Source organism: Geotrypetes seraphini, chromosome 18 (assembly GCF_902459505.1).
Source record: "Geotrypetes seraphini chromosome 18, aGeoSer1.1, whole genome shotgun sequence".
Taxonomy (NCBI): domain Eukaryota; kingdom Metazoa; phylum Chordata; class Amphibia; order Gymnophiona; family Dermophiidae; genus Geotrypetes; species Geotrypetes seraphini.
The window spans coordinates 668252-685816 of NC_047101.1; the positions used below are offsets into that span (position 1 = coordinate 668252).

At 39.7% G+C, this 17565-nt stretch overlaps 1 protein-coding gene across 3 annotated transcripts in view; it reads right to left on the minus strand.

The window, feature by feature from the left end:
* The window catches only part of KIF20A (kinesin family member 20A), a 158304-nt gene that overhangs the window by 16318 nt on the left and 124421 nt on the right, over positions 1-17565 (minus strand). For all 3 annotated transcript variants that reach the window (XM_033927007.1, XM_033927008.1, XM_033927005.1), the window contains one exon: positions 14244-14381. In XM_033927007.1, coding sequence (XP_033782898.1) covers positions 14244-14381 — 138 coding nt within the window. The remainder of the gene's footprint in view (positions 1-14243; positions 14382-17565) is intronic.

Below are 17565 nucleotides of genomic sequence, written 5' to 3' on the forward strand. Positions count from 1 at the left end.
CTTGAGGGACTCAGCAGGTGGTTGAGGGAGGCGCATAGTCTCCAGGTATTCCTTAGAAAACTTGGACCCCTTGTCCAGTTGAATGTCCAGATTAGTCGCCATCTGTCGAAGGAATGAGGAGAAGGACAGCTGGTCAGCCAATGCAGGGCCTCGAGAAGGACTTGATGAGGTTGAGGGCTCTGGATCCAATGGGGACGGGGATCGAGATGGTGAGAAAGATCCCAGCTTGTCCTCGAGCTCCGGCATCGGAGGAGGTGAAGTAGCCGGTGGGGAATATTCCAGGTATGGCTGCTTCCAATGAGGCGAGGCATGCCTGGACGAGTGCCTCGATTGATGATGCGGGCTGTGTTGAGAGATCGGCCTCGATGGGCGAGGTGAGTGAGTCTTCGCTGAGGCCCCCAGGTAGTGGATGGGGCTGGAAGCGGTTGATCGAAGCAGGGATGGTTGCCGTAGAGGCTCGAACCCCGTCGGGGTGATCGGTTCCAACAGAGGCACTTGCAAAGACTCTGCTCCTTGTATCGAGTGAATCGGCTCCAACGGAGGCAACTCACAAAGACTCTGCTCCTTGCATCGAGTGAATCGGTTCCAACGGAGGCATGGGCAAAGACTCTGCTCCTTGCGATGCATGCATTGATGCCAGACCAGACACTCGCAGAGACTTTGCTCCCTGTTAAGAGTGTGTGCACCGCTGAGGCACTGGAGGCGGTTCGACCTCGCGGGAGGCCTCCCCGTGCCCAGGCTGGATTTGGGAGACAGCCACTCGTGGAGTCCTCTCTCATGTCATCATCACACACACATCTTTTTAAATCTTATTATAATTCCTCTACACAAGCTCTTCATATATTTATATATATATATTTTATTCATTATCATACCTGCTAGTGACGCATTCCTTTACGCCACTGTGACGCATATATCTTTTTCATTTTTATCTTTAATTTTTATTTTTAACTCTTACCTTTTAATATTAAATTTACACTGGCAGTGTACAAATGTGTTGTTTTAATACTTTTGGAGCCTCAATAAATTTTCAATTATTGTAGTATTTTTCAGCCATCCGTTGAGGAAATTTAATTTCTATGTTTGAATAGATTGCTTAAGAATCCAATCCAATCTCCAGCTTCATGTCATTTGATTTACACATTCGTTTTAAGATATTGTTAAAGACCATTCCAGCACTCTTGGAGAATATTAGCTTTGCATAATAAGTTATTGCCCTGTCCATCAATTTTCATAATGATTCTATAGTCTCCACTTATTCACATTGAGTCAATGGAATATCATTCTATACATTCATGTTGAGAAACAGATTCAAGTTTAGCATATGTAGCTTCTTAGACATTTTTTAATATAACATTTTTTTTATATAACTTTTTAATATTGTCTTAATAAAGTCTTTTAAAATTATTTCAAATCACCATATGGCAATGGATTTTAATATTTTAACATTACACCTTCGGAAGGTTTTATAAATGGTTATCAGTTAGGCATAAAATGTATCCCTATTAGTCTACTCTGTACTCGGATAACCTGTATTTTAAAGTTGAAGTCACAGTATCTGTCAAAAATGTAAAAAGTAAATATCATGTATTATAATTATTATTTTTTAGTCTATGTAGATGGGCACTATATGTTCTCTCTTGTATTCTATGTCCAAACAGACATTAGTATTAGATAGCTACTGTACATATCAAACATTATTATAAATTTTTTAAGTTTTATTTTATTGTTCCTCACTTGATGCTTTATTTGACATCTCTTATGCGGTTTGTCTTATACCTTAACCACCATGGTATGTTTTTTAGTTTTTGTCATTTATAAGCCTGTATCCTTTTCATACACCCACTGATTCTTTCTCATCATGGTGCATTATTACCAACTGCTTGGTCACCTCCTGTGTTGGCTTTGTTCTGGTTATTATTATTTTGATCATCATTTTTCACTTTTATTTTGGTTTTCTCCATTTCTCATCTTTTCACCACTTCTCACTCTTATTTGCTTCCTTATGTTAGTCACGTATCTCAATGTTGATATCACTTAAGTTTCTAGCTTTTATTCAGTGTCACTCAATCCACAACATGTTCTTGCATGTTTAATCCTGCAATATCATATCACTATATATTTCAATCAAATTTAGAGTCACTGGACATCATCTATATGTTTTCACACCATTTCACATTAATATGTCCTTGTATGGTACACGAATACCATCACTATGTCATATTATTTATTTTTCTGTTTTACTTCTTAGTGTTCACAACATTACCTTAGTATTTATGCTTATATCCATTAGGACCCCTGAGGAAGGCATGTTATCCGAAACACGGACCTTGTCGGGTCCCTTGGTTGGCTATAAGGTTGTATTTGTTGCTGCATTTTTATAAATAAACAACGCCTGCATCTTGTACATTATCTGCAGTTTGTTGTTTTCTAATTCCTTTCTCATCCTTTATTGCAATAATTTTTGTCCTTCTTTTCTTTGCTTTAAGGTAATTTGCCAATAATCTTCCCGTCTTATTCGAGTTTCCATAATACAGAGTTTGTTGAGAGAACAAATCTTTCCTTATCAATTTTGAAGATAATTCCTTATATTTACCTTTTAAAAGAGCCTGTAAAGTGTCATGCTCCCATTTATCAATCAATTTAGATTCTAAATATTTAATTTCTTTTTCCAAATTAGAATATTGCTTTTTAATTTGTTTTCTAATATGAGCAGAGTATGAAATAATATTACCTCTCAAGGTAGCCTTAAAGGCATCCCATAAATTCTCCATGGAGATATCATCTGATAAATTAAATTGAAAAAATTCATTAATTTTTACTTGGAAATCTTCAAGGAATTTTTTATCTACAAGCAATGTATTATCAAATCTCCAAACAGCAAGATGTTCAAACTTTAAAATCCCTTCTATTCATGACATAGAATCCCTTCTTCAACAAGTCAACCTAAAAGGTTCCCGTTCCGAACTCATTCCACCTTTTTATTTGAAAAAAACACTTCTCACACTTCGGACCTTTCATTCATTCATTCTCTCATTCAGAAAAGTTTACTCACTGCTACAGTTCCACCTCAATGGAAGACCGCGACTATCACTCCTATTCTCAAGAATCATAAAAACAGCATTAACGAACTTTCCAATTACCGGCCAATAGCCAACATACCATTTTTAGCAAAATTGACAGAAAAACTGATTTTCAACCAGCTATCCGATTTTATAGAAAATACTAATGCATTACACCCCAACCAAACAGGATTTAGAAAATTTCACAATACAGAAGGTCTAACATCAAATATTCAATACTACTTAGATCATCACAAATCAGTCATTCTTTTTTCTTTAGATATTTCCGCGGCTTTCGACACTATAGATCATAACCTGCTCCTTACTCGACTAGAAGAAATAGGAATAAGCGAGAATGTTCTTTCATGGTTTAACTCGTACCTAGTCAACCGCACCACCTCTGTTAGGTTTAATAATGAAGACTCTACATCTTATTCTTCCTCATTTGGAATCCCTCAAGGATCTATTTTGTCCCCTCTATTGTTCAATATTTTTCTCTCACCACTATTAGGTATTTGCCAATCCATTGGTTTTATTCCGTTCTCCTATGCAGACGACATTCAACTCATTCATCCCTTGGACCCAGAAAATAATACTGATATCACATCTATCAACCACAAATTGGAAAAAATCCAAAACTGGCTTAATACAAACAAATTAGCATTAAATATCAATAAGACTAAAACAATGTTATTCACTGTCAAAACCGTTTATTCTTAATAACATTTCGCTCAACTTGGTTTCCTCCGTTAAAATACTAGGCGTAACTATAGATGATAAATTAACTTACCATGAACACATCTCTCTTACCGTTAAAAGCTGTTTCTTTAAACTACGACAGATACGCTCAATCGCCAAATTTCTCAGTTTAACATCGATAAAGATAATCATTCACTCCTTAGTAATTTCAAAAATCGATTACTGCAATGCTCTTCTACTTAATATCACCCAGAAAGAAAAAAGGAGACTGCAGCTAATACAAAACACGGCCATTAAATTAATATATAACGCTAAAAAGTAAGACCACGTTTCTCCACTATTAAAAGACGCCCACTGGATTACCTTTAAAATTCTATTACTTATCTTTAAAACACTAGCATCCAATGAACCACTTTTTATTTCCCGATCTCTAATCCCACACAACTCTCAACGTTCTCTTCGATCATCCGGCCAAAACCTGCTTTCAGTACCCTCTTTGAAAATCATAGGTACAAGGAGATCAGACTTGTTCACAGTTATGGGACCTCAATGGTGGAACGCCCTCCCTCAATACATTCGATTTGAAAAAGACATCGTAACTTTTAAAAAACTTTTAAAATCTTATTTATCGATGCTTTTAATAACTAAAACTTTTACAAGCTTCAAAGATGCCTTGAACTGTGCTTTGGATTTTAGCCCCTTACCTTTTGTTTTTACCTTTTTCTACCAAATTTAAGATTGTAAACTTTAATCCTTCCCTATCCCCTCATGTCTGTATTTTATGTAATTATATTGTTAATTGATAGTTTCTTTGTATTACTTTCTACATGGATTTTTGTACATCGCCTAGCAATTTTAATAGGCGATTCATCAAATGAATAAATAAACTTGAAACTTGAAACTATACTCATGTTGATCTAATTGAAGTTCAATCCATACACCCACATGATCAGATAAAATAATTGGGTTTATGGAAGCTTTAATCACCTGCTGAACTATTTGAGTTGAGACAAAAATATAATCAATTCTTGAAAAAGATTTATGAACATGTGAACAAAAGGAAAATTCCTGATCATTAAAATGAAGTATACGTCAAATATGTTTTAAATCACATGAATGAACCAAATTATCTAACCCTAATGATTTTATATTTTTTACGTGGTTTTTTATCCATTAATGGATCCATAACAGCGTTAAAATCTCCAGCTACAACTATTTTAGAAGCAGCCAGTGGGAGTAGCAATTGTTGCAATGTTTAAAAAAATTCATTTTGATTTGAATTAGGAGCATACACATTGAACAAAGCCAGGGTATTATTTCCCATACTCATATCCACATGCACCCATCTACCCAGAGGATCTGAACCTACTAATTGAAAATTGGCTGTACATTTCATATTAATAAGAATAGCTACCCCTGCTTTTTATCCAACAGCTGGGGCGAAAAAACATTGTTTCACCCAACCCCCTTCCAGTTTTCTTGATTCTGCAATAGACAGATGAGTCTCATGTATATAGTAAATATCAGCATTCTGTTTTTTTTCAAGTAAGCAAGTGTTTTTTTCCCTTTTAATATGGTGATTGAGGCCATTAACATTCAGTGATAAAATTTTAAATGCCATCATAAGCTTTATAATCAAGATAATCAAAATCAAGTAACTAAACATATTCCAAATCTCATGAACAGACACCATTTTCCTTAATTTAATTTCTTGAGCCTGAACCTTACCCCTTTTAAATCCACCCCAACCCCCCCCTTCCACCTACCCTATCCCCTCATAATAGTGGAAAAAGTGAAAACACACATAAGAACATAAGAAATGCCTCCGCTGGGTCAGACCTGAGGTACATCATGCCCAGCAGTCCGCTCACGCGGCAGCCCAACAGGTCCAGGACCTGTGCAGTAATCCTCTATCTATACCCCTCTATCCCCTTTTTCAGCAGGAAATTGTCCAATCCTTTCTTAAACCCCAGTACCGTACTCTGCCCTATAACGTCTTCTGGAAGCGCATTCCAGGTGTTCACCACACGCTGGGTAAAGAAGAACTTCCTAACATTCGTTTTGAATCTGTCCCCTTTCAACTTTTCCTAATGCCCTCTTGTTTTTTTATTTTCTGAAAGTTTGAAGAATCTATCCTTCTCTACTCTCTCTATGCCCTTCATGATCTTGTAAGTCTCTATCATATCCCCTCTAAGTCTCCTCTTCTCCAGGGAAAAGAGACCCAGTTTCTCCAATTTCTCAGCGTATGAAAGGTTTTCCATCCCGTTAATCAGACGTGTCGCTCTCCTCTGAACTCTCTCGAGTAACTCCATATCCTTCCTAAGGTACGGTGACCAATACTGGACACAGTACTCTAGATGCGGACGCACCATTGCCCGGTACAGCGGCAGGATAACTTCTTTCATTCTGGTTGTGATACCCTTCTTGATTATACCTAGCATTCTATTCACTCTCTTAGCGGCTTCTGCGCACTGTGCTGTCGGCTTCATTGTCATGTCCACCATTACCCCCAAGTCCTTTTCCTGGGTACTCTCATTCAATAACATCCCTCCCATCGTATAATTGTACCTCAGGTTTCTGCTTCCCACATGCAATACTTTACACTTCTCAACATTGAACTTCATCTGCCATCTCTCTGCCCATTACACTAGTTTGTCCAAGTCCCTTTGCAATTCTTCGCAGTCCTCCTTTGTCCGAGCTCCACTAAATAGTTTTGTGTCATCCGCAAATTTTATTATCTCACACTTCGTCCCTGTTTCTAGATCATTTATGAATTAGATCAGGTAAAGAGAATTCCCCCGATAGAGAAATCATTGACATTTGTCCCATAATAATGTTACATTAATAAAAAATATATAAATAAATTAATCCCTTAGGAATATATCCCCAGTAAAACAAATCAAATCCCCCTATAAATAAATGATAATTAATTATGTCTCATATTTATAAATAATCCTGAGAGATCCAAGATGGCAACGGAGTAAGTCGTGTCTATGAGAGGCTCCTGCATGCTTGGCAGTTTCTACTTGTTTGTATTTTTTTTTAACCTTTGCTATGCCTAAGCGCAGGGGAAGACAGAGGGGCGTTCTTCCAGCCTCTTCTGTCTCTTCGCCGTCGCGGCAGACGGCAATTACTTCCTATGCCGTCCCAGTTGGATTGGGCGTATCAGTAGACCAAGGGGGGCAGACCTCGGTCTTGGAGGACGAGACTTCGCTCAGCCCGATGGGACCTGGAGTTCCTCCTCGCCCTGGGATGAAGTCGGGGACGCCGTTAGCAGCGCAGGAGGCTCCGGAGCTGATGTCTCCGGCGGCGCTGCAGATTTCCTCTCTGACCCTGGACGAGGTATACAGCTTGCCGACTTTCCTACAGCCAATATCAGAGAATGGAGGAACGGAAGCCTGCATTGAAGCAGGGAAGGAGAAGGTGGAACCCAGTGGAGTGGTTCCCGGTACAACTTTTCTTACTCCTTTGATAAGACCTGAAGTTATAGACATGGAGGCTATTTGGAGTGGCTTGGAATCATTGCATAAGGTATGCTCTCATTTTGTTACTTCAGTCCAGAACACCAATATTCAGTTTAAGACTTTTGAAGAGAAACTTTCAAAACAATCCGATAGAATAGACAATTTGGAAAAATCCATGATAGAAGCGAAGGCTTCAATCAACTTACAATTGAAGGACAAAAGTTTACTTATTAGAAAATTGGAAAATGCAAATAGGAGTCTGAACCTTAGACTTTTAAATTTTCCTATTTCCAAACGGCAAGAGATCTGTTTCATTCCTTCTTAAGAACAGTACTTAAATTTCCTGAAAATAATTTACCACCGTTACAAAAATTATATTATTTGAACATTCCTAAAGAGAATAAAGGTAAAGGAACCATAGCAGGAGACTTAAATCTCACTGCTATCCTGGAAACATCTCAACAAGAAGAAATTATGGATAGAGCAACTTTATTGGTAACCTTTGTTTTTCTTCAGGACAAGGAAGCAGTTCTTTGTTTATTCTATAGGACTGATAATTCAGAATTTCATGGTTCAAAAGTCTCAATTTTTCCTAATGTATCGAAATGGACTCAAGCTAGACGAAAGAAATTTCTGACTTATCGTCAGTCAATTCTGAGTATGGGAGCAACTTTTCAGTTACGTTTCCCCTGCAAATGCTGCATTACCCATCAGAACACTAGATATATATTTTATGACCCTGATCAGTTGAACTTTTTTCTTGAGAGTAAAGCAGCTGGTAAAGCTCCAGATCCCCCCCATGAAACTTCTTAACCAGGATGATAATTAATTTAATCCAACTGTGTTCTCTTTAATGTGATTGAACTTTTCCTGAAATCCAACTTCCCTTGGAGGTGAAGGATTCTCTCTCCTCAGGTTGTGGACTGTGAACTTAGTTATTTTTGTGGAATTTATAATTTACTTGATTTGTTTCCTTTTCATTGTTTATTACCACTATATTGTTTAACAATTTGTAAAACCTATAAATAAATAATCCTCAAAAACTTTTCATCATATTATATTATATCAGAATGAACACTCATACTACATAAATACTAAACATATAATGAATGAGTGAAGAAATTAATATCATACTCAAATATTAGCTTGTAAGACAGTAATAAATTGATCAGGAACATTACCCAAAAAATAAACTTCCTAACTAAAATCATTCTAATATTAAATATTAAATCACTTTTTATATAATGTTATATCAACATATATTATAGTAATTATCCATCTTGAAAAGTTATAATTAATATAAAAATAAAACCCAAGTTAAAGTGGAAAGATATATAATTGAGCATATCCTTCAGAAGTGATAAATATAGGACAATCAATTCAAAGCAGAAAATGTCATGATCTTTAACTGTACTTCAATTAATCATGTCTTGAAGACTATAAATCATATTAATTACCAGATACATTGGTAAAACATATCTTGTTATATATTTAATTCCACATTTATACTAAGAAAATAATACAATAAAACATGTGAATACATTCATAACAACATTTCATTGCGTTTGTTAAAAAAATCTGTTGTCACGGTAACCATTCCTAACACCCATAGAAGTCAACGTTCTATTTACAACGTTTTCTTCCATGAGTCGTTAAGCTTTTAAAATTAAATACGTTAAACTTCATATCAAGTTTATACTATTAACCTCTTAAAAAAAGGATTATATGATTTAACCCATCTCCTGAATAAAAATATAAAATAAGAGTATTTATGAATTCATAGGTTCTTCCAATTGCTGTAAAAATTCATGCAGATCACCCGGTTCCTTGAAATTAGTTGTTTTATTTCTGTAAGTCAACCTCATAATCGCCGGGTAAATCAAACCATATTTTGCTCCGATGCTTCTCAGTCAAGAAAACTCTTCCTCTTAGCTGCAATGGCCGGTGCAAAGTCTGGCACAACGTGGATACGAGTGTCCTGAAACTTTAAATTCTTGTTCTCTTTAGCAAGGTGACATAACTCCAATACTTGTTGGTGACTTAAGAGTTTAAAGATTACTGGATGCGGCCCCTTTTGATTATCAATCCTCTTTGAAGGTATCCTGTGGGCTCTTTCAATTTCAAGACAATACTTTGATTTAATTGGCAGGATTTTAGGGAGGAGGTTCTCTAAGAAGGAAGTCATATTGTTTTTCTCTGCCCCTTCCGGAAGCCCTAATAATCTCAAGTTACTCCTCTCCCTATTACAGCAATCCTCCAGCATCTGAGTAAGTACTTCAATCTTCTTATGATCAGGCTTCATTTGAATTACCTCTGTTTCAACTGACACCATTCTATGTTCCAGGTTCACCATTTTGTTTTCAGCTATTTCCATTTTTTAAAATTAATAATAGCGATCTCTTCTTTCACCTCCTGGATCTTTTTAGAGTTATCAGATACAATTTCTCTAATTGCTTGCAGCTCTAGAAGGATTTCATTATTATCCAGGTTATCCTTCAATGTTAAGTTTTTCGAGGGGGTTGCTGGCTTAGGTTTCGCTCTTTTTGCACTTCCCGTTGCGATAAAAGCTGAATCAGCCTTAATTTGCTTAACAGACACCATAAGTTAACAGATCCTCCTTTTTAAGTCGGAAAAAAAATCAATTTTTGTAATCTATTAATCTTTAAAAAGATCTATCGGGATGGAGCTCACCGTTTACCCGACTGTGCTCATGCGCTTCCAAGCCACGCCCCCTTAAAAAGAGCTTTTATAGACTATGTTTGATATACTCTTTGGCAAACTTCCTTGAACCAGCTTCACTAAATATCTTGATACACTCTTTTGTAAATCTCAAAACTCGACTATTGTAATTCACTTTATAGGGGTATAACATAAAAAGAATTAAGGCATCTTCAAATTGTACAAAATACGGCAATAAAACTTATTATGAAAGCCAGGAAATTCGACCATGTAACATCACTTTTGATTAAACGCACACTGGCTTCCAGTCTCATCACACAGGATTACATATAAAATAATCCTACTAACATTTAAAACACAAGCATCTCATGCCCCTTTAGTCATAGACAGACTTCTTGTACCCTATGCCCCCTCATAATCACTAAGGTCAAACGAACATCTGTTGTCTATCCCTTCCTTGAGAGGTGTTTGAACATTTTCTCTATAACAGATACACTACTCTGGAATTCCCTACCAACTCGCTTAAGGGAGGAAAAATCTTTAGACCAATTTAAGTTGTGGCAGCCCTTCACTCATGGGTATTTCACATATTCGCCTACTGGTTGATCAAGGTTTCATCATTGCAAGCAGCTCGGTTCATTGCCTTGAGTTTCTGGGGTTTGCTGTCAGCTATCAAAAGTCACATCTACAGCAATCTCAAACCTTGGTGTTCAGAGGAGCATTCTTGAATACCATTCAAGGTCGAGCTTTTCTACCCAACCAGAGGGTCGACACACTTATTCACTTGAGTCAAACAATCTTCACCCTCATGTGGACTTCTGTATGCCAGATGTTACGCCTGCTCGGTCACATGGCAGACAGTTCATGTGACACCATCTACATGCCTTAACTTCGGAATTCCACAGTGGACCTTTATCAACACATCAGTCACCCCAGATCTATGGCACTCCATCCAATGGTGGATGGAACCATACGATATTACCTGGGGTCTCTCTTTCCAGGCCCCTCCTCACCAAAAATGTCTAACAGATGTTTTGTTGCTGGGCTGGGATTGTAGTGTCAGCATGAACAAACCTTCCATATCAATCAGCTAGGACAATCTAGGATCACCTCTTTCAAAAGGTAGCACTTGTCTGTACAACAAGGTTGTCATGTTCTATTTGACAAACAAGGTGGTGTGGGAGGCAGTATAGATTTGAAATTGGGCCCACTGCTCATGGGATACTTCTCAGGGCAGTTTATTTAGCAAGGAAGCAGAATGTGTTAGCAGACAAGTTCATTAGACTTCAGCCTCACGAATTGTCTCATCACACAGTCTTTATCTCTCGATGGGTAATGCTGGACATAGATCTCTTTGCTTTCCTTCAAAACAACAAACCTCAATTTGTCTGTTCTAGACTATTTGCCCCAATTGCAATTCATTGGACGCCTTTCTACATCACTGGTGGAACAAGTTCCTCTATGCCAGGGGTGCCCAAAAGGTCGATTGCAATCGACTAGTAGTTTGCAAAGGCAATGCAAGTCAATCGCAGAGCCCATCCCGGGCTCCGCAATAGACTCGTGTTGCCTTTGCATTCTCCCTGCTTCCCTGACGCCATAACAGACCAGCAGCAACTGCAGAAGTGCCGAGCCCACCAGCCTTCCCCCTGACGTCACGTCAGTTCTGGGCCAGCCAATTGCTGCTGTGGCTTGTTAGGGGAGGGGCAGGGAGAAGAAAGGACAGACAGAAAGAAAGGGGGACAGGGAGAAAAAAAAAGAAAGAAAGGGGGCAGGGAGAGAAAAAGAAAGAAAGGGGCAGGGAGAGAGAAAAAGAAAGACAGCTATTTTCAGGCCAGCCGCAAGTGCCTCATATCTGGACCAAATTGTGCACCTCGCCCCCTGAGAAGTGCTCAATTGCTCCATACGCGACCTAGCTAGAAGAAAAGTGCCGGTTAGTCAAAAAATACAGTAATTTACAGCATAGTTAAAGGGAAAGCAACCCTTCAGACTGGCACTACAAGATTTTTTTTTTTTTTTTCAGAACAGACTCCACAGGCTCTCAAATCAATATGCCTTGCTTGAATTAGGGGGCAAGGCTTACTGCTGAGGCTCCTCTAAAAAAATGGGGGGAGGTGGAGGAAATGGGGGGAGGGACCCAGCACGAGACCCGTCGGGTTTGACACCCCCGAGGTCAGACGGACCCCCAAACAAGGCCCACCCAAGCTCAATCCAGCCAAAAACGGGGACTAGAAACCCTAAACAAATTCCAACAGCCCTACCAAGGGAGATGGGTACAGCTCACTCGCACCTCCTGGAGATTGAAAGAAGACTGATAGGAATAGGGGAAGGTATCTCTTATGTACTATTCCACAGTTTTGTTTCAGTCTCCACCTGCTGGTCATGATGAGATATATACCCACTTGTAAGATTAACCTCTACTGGTCTGCAAAGTGCTAAAGAATCAGTATTTCTCAGTCTTCAGCAGGTGGTGGATGTGCTAAGCCTTTGAGTCAGGGAGGCTATATTTTTTTTCCTCCTCCAAAAAGAAAACTACTACCTCTTTTTCTTTAGTGTTTGGTGGCTTTCTTTGTGCTTCCTTCAGTTTTCTTGGCTATCTTGTTGGGGCTGAGTCCTATTCTCCTAAGAGCTACAGATGTAAATGAATGGCAAGGATGTCAGGAAGAAACTGGCTAAAGAACCTGACGGTTCTGGCTTTCATGACTGGGCTCTGGACTGATCTGGCAAGACCCACAGGCATCTCGTTCAATTATGGTAAAAGTCCATGGATAGATTCCCAGGAGCACCACTGGGCACTTGATCTTAACATTGTGGCCACTGATTTTAGATCTCATCCCTGGGAGCCAGACCACAGTAGAACAATCTGCTGGAGACAGACAATACTGCACAAATTCTGCTACTGGTGATGGCAGAATTGAGAGTCAGTGTTCTAAACTAAACTAAACTAAACCTTGGGTTTTTATACCGCATCATCTCTACATTCGCAAAGCTCGACACGGTTAACAAGGGTTAGGGTAGAAAGGAACTCCAGTGAAAGGAAAAGACAAAATGAAGAGAAAATTTAGGACAGAGTAACCAGAGAGAGGAAGAGTTACATTTTTGAAAATAACCAGGTTTTCAGATGTTTACGGAAGAGTTGGAGGGAGCTCAGATTCCTAAGAGGGGAGGTAAGATTGTTCCAGAGCTCAGTGATTCTGAAAGGGAGGGAGGAACCTAGTTTTCCTACAAGGGAAACGCCTTTTCGAGAGGGAAAGGAAAGTTTCAGTTTTTGGGAGATCTGGTGGAATTGGGGTTAGAGGAATTCCAAGAAAGAGGAATAAAAGGGGGGAGAATGCCGTGTAGGATCTTAAAAGTAAGGCAGGCACATTTGAAGTGGACTCTGGAGGTTATTGGGAGCCAGTGGAGCTTGGACAAAAGTGGTGAGACATGGTCGAATTTGCTTTTTGCAAAGATAAGCTTAGCAGCGGCATTTTGAATCCGCTGGAGTCTTTGAAGGTTTTTCTTTGTTAGGCTTAGGTAGATAGAGTTGCAATAGTCCAGTCTGGAAAGGATGGTGGATTGGACAAGGACGGCAAAGTGTTTTTGATGGAAACAGGTTCTCATTTTCCTTAGCATGTGAAGGCTGAAGAAACATTTTTTTATTAGGGAGTTGAGGTGATCGTTGAAGGAAAGTGTAGAGTCAATGATGACTCCCAGAATTTTACTTGAGTATGTCTCCATTTGAGGGATGGAGATCATAACACTTATCTGTAGTGGTCCAGTGGGATAAGTTCCCTTTTGAATATTAGGATTGACTGATTTTGTTGTACTCTCCAATAACTGCAGTTTACAAATGCCCCAAGAATAAATTATGTACTAATTCTGGTGTCATAAGGTCATTTTGTAGAATCATTAGCTGCTCATGTTCTCATAAGAATAAAGACCTACATCCTTATTTTGTAAAACATCTCAGAAGAAAATGCATAATTCTCCGGAAACAAGCAGGGGAAATACAGGCACACTTGCTAGTGAAGTCCTCTGACTGAGCCTGTGTGCTGGTGCTCTCCCCTAGGTAGTTTTTTTGGGGGTTCCTACTGAGCATGTGCAGGCACCTTGCCTCCCGAGCTCCACTCCCTAGCTGTTCAGTTATGTCACTAGCTTAGTTAACAATTTGGAATGAGGGGATGGAGGGTGGACAAGTGTGGCTGCATTCCCCTGCTGTCTACAGAGAACCTCTGTTACAGGTAAGCAACTTTGCTTTCTTTTCTAATTCTAATTTTATTGTAAACCACTGAGAACTGTCATAAGTTTCAGTGTTATATCAGGTTTTAATAAACAAACATAGGCATATGGTAAATTTTACCTGTTTGGCCAAAATATCATGACAGGCATTAAGAGTAAGGCGGAGTTTCTCAGCACTGGTGTTATGACAGCATGCGCGTACAGAAGACTGAAGTGAATCGCCAATCTTCTGCAGCTCGAATCTCAACATCCTCACATGCTGAAAAAATTAAGTCACCATCAATAGAAGCATCAGTATGGAAAACATACTTCAAATGTTGCAATGCTATGCAAGTTTCAGGTAATAGACTGGATATTCAAAGAGTTACATATTTAGCAACGGTCAATAAATATATAAAAATGCTTTACCTGTGAATATTCAGCAGTACAGAATCTTGTTTCCCATAATTCAAGCATTAGTATATCCTGCTTTCCAGACTTTGACCCCTTTTTCCATCAGTGATTTACTTACCTGAGGGCTTTGATCACCATGCCCATCACTTCTAGTTTAAAGCCCTCTTCAGTAGATTAGCCAGTCTGCTGCCAATGCCATTTTTTCCTTTCTTTAATAGATGCACTCAACAGCCCTTGGAAAATCATCCTATGGTTCAGGTAGCCAAAATGCTCTCGACGACACCATCCACATAGCCATGCATTCATTTCCAGATGCGAGCTTCTCTGCCCTGGTCTTTACCCTCGACAGGGAAAATGGATGAGAATACCACCTGCCTGCTTCACCTTCCCTTCCAGAACCACAAAGTCATTTTTCATATGTCCGCAGGGGTACCAGGCAACATCGTTAGTGCCAATGTGGATGAGCAGCATCTGATAATAGGCATCAGGTTTGATGAGTCTCGGCAAGCTTTCTGTAACATCTTGGATTTTGGCAGCAGGCAGACAGCATACCTCTTGTGACATCATGTCTGGTCTGCAGATGGATGCTTCTGTACCTCTCAGAAGGGAATCACCAACTACCACTACCTTATGCCTCCTAGTGGTCACGGACCCAGTAAATTTGGTGATTTCAAGCTTTGGTCCTTCCTCTCCTTGGGATGCTCTTATTTCCTCCACCTCCAGGACAGCAAACCGGTTCTTCAGATCAAGGATGAGGGGAGTCACAGTACTAATCTTCCAGTATTCCGTAATCTGAGTCCAGCTGTCTTCCCTCAGCTAGAAATCTTTGATGCCTCATATATCATTTCTTTGATGTACCTCTCATTCTCATAGATGTTTCTCAGTCTTGACACCTACTCTCTGTTTCTTTACTTCCTTAATGAGGGATTCAAGCTGAAGACAGCTTGCACATGAAACTACTCCCTCTGCCTGGGTAACATTTTCTGTCTGCACAGAGACAGAAGTTGCAACCTGAGCAGCAGCTTTGGTGATACGATGTTTCCCAGCCATACTGTGGTGCAGAAGTACTTACACCTGGAGGAATAAAGAAAGAGCAGAAAAATCCTACCAAAGTAATGCCCTGAACCTGGTTGGCTGAAGAGCCTATAAATCAAAAAGCTCTGCCTTAGGGTGGGCGAGAAGGAATTAAATTAACACCAGAGCCTTTTCTCAACAGCTATTTGTGCCCTAATCTGATATTATGCCCTGAAATGCAACCTGAAACACTAATCTAGGCTAAATTCGCAGGAGTCAGTAAGGATGCCTTTTGGTACCGAGCAGCAGCGCCAAATCGCACTCCTGCTCATGTAACTCGCGGCAGCCGGTTAGCAGCAGGGCAGGAACTTGTAAAGTTCGCTCCTGCCCGCTGCACCTCCACTGCGGATCGCTAAGATGCGGTACCGTATGAGGATAGGGCAGAGCCTGGTGCGGTCTAAAAAAAAAAAAAAAAATTCTGGGAGGGGGCATTGACCCAAATATAAACTGGGACCCCCATTTTTGGGCCAATTTTTTGCCCAAAAATCCCGGTTTATATTCGAGTATATACAGTTTACATTTGTATTTTTAATATGAGCAAAAGCCAAAGAAGGCAGTCCCAAATGCAACTGAAAACCCAGGTAAAATCAGGATAAAAAATCCATAGGCACCCCCAACTTAAACACAGCAGAAATACTGGTTCAAGAGAAAACAAGCTATAAAGGCTCCTCCAAAGCAAATAGACCTGAGGCACCTATTGTAGGGATGGAGGTCTGATAAGTTCTGATCCAGGGCATCAAAACACAGGCCTAGATCCATACACAGGGCCTGGATCCGTACACAGGGCCTAGTGCAGTGTGCCAACCTGGCCTGGTTCCGAACTGCCTGTGTCTATCCCTACAACCTATAAGCCAAAAAATTAGGGGAGGTGGGGGAAAATGAGGGGAGGGACTTGACCAGTTGAGTGTGGCACTCCTGAGGTCAGACAGACCCCTAAAAGGTTCCCCCAAGCTCTAACCAGCACCCACAAACAGGGACAAAAAAAAGACACTAATCACCTCCAAATCCTAACTAACCAATAGAAAGACTGCACAGGTTTACTACCTCCACCTGGCTGGAGACCGAGAACAGACTGATTGTGGATGGGACTTCACAGCCCACTTGTACTACTGCCAAAAGTCAGTGTCTCAGTCTCCACCTGATGGCATTGGAGCTTAAACACATCCGTTCTGTGCCGGTCTGGAGGGACGCTAAAGAAGTTGTTCATATTCTTGTTTAGCTTTATCAATGTTTTGCATCTAACTAGCCAGTGCTTGTCTCTTATTTTCTTCATTAGGATCCTTTTTCCATTCTTTAAAAGATGTTTTCTTGGCTGTAATAGCCTCTTTAACTTCGCCTTTTAACCATGCCGGCTCCACCTTTTTTAATATGTGGAATACATCTCGTCTGGACTTCCACGATGGTATTTTTAGACAACATCCACACCTTGTTTATCCTTCTGACCTTTGCCAAAGACCATTTTAGCTTCTTTTAACCATTTTATCATCGTCACCCTTGCGAAAATTAAATGCCAGTACAGTAGATTTCTTTAGCAACGTCACTCCAGTTATCAGCTCAAATTTGATCACATTATGATCATTGTTTCCCAACGGACCCAACACAGTTACCTCCTGTACTATTCTGCATTCCACTAAGGACCAAATCTAAAATAGCTCCCCTTCTTGTCGGTTCCTGGAACAGTTGCTCCAAGAATCAGTCATTTATGACGTCTAGAAATTTAATCTCCTTAATACTCCCTGATGTAACATTTATCTAGTCAATGTTGGGTAGTTGAAATCAGCAGCTGAATGTTTGCACTGCTCCAGCTGTACTGTGGATTTACAAGTGGAAGATTCCTGAGGAAGCCGGATTGGCGAAATGAGGATGACCCTGTAGGATATCTGCCTCCGATGTTGATGTGGCTATAGACACAGATGATAGGTGTGTGACATTGATATCTTTATTAAGTGTATCTAATGCATGTGCAGGAGTCTGTG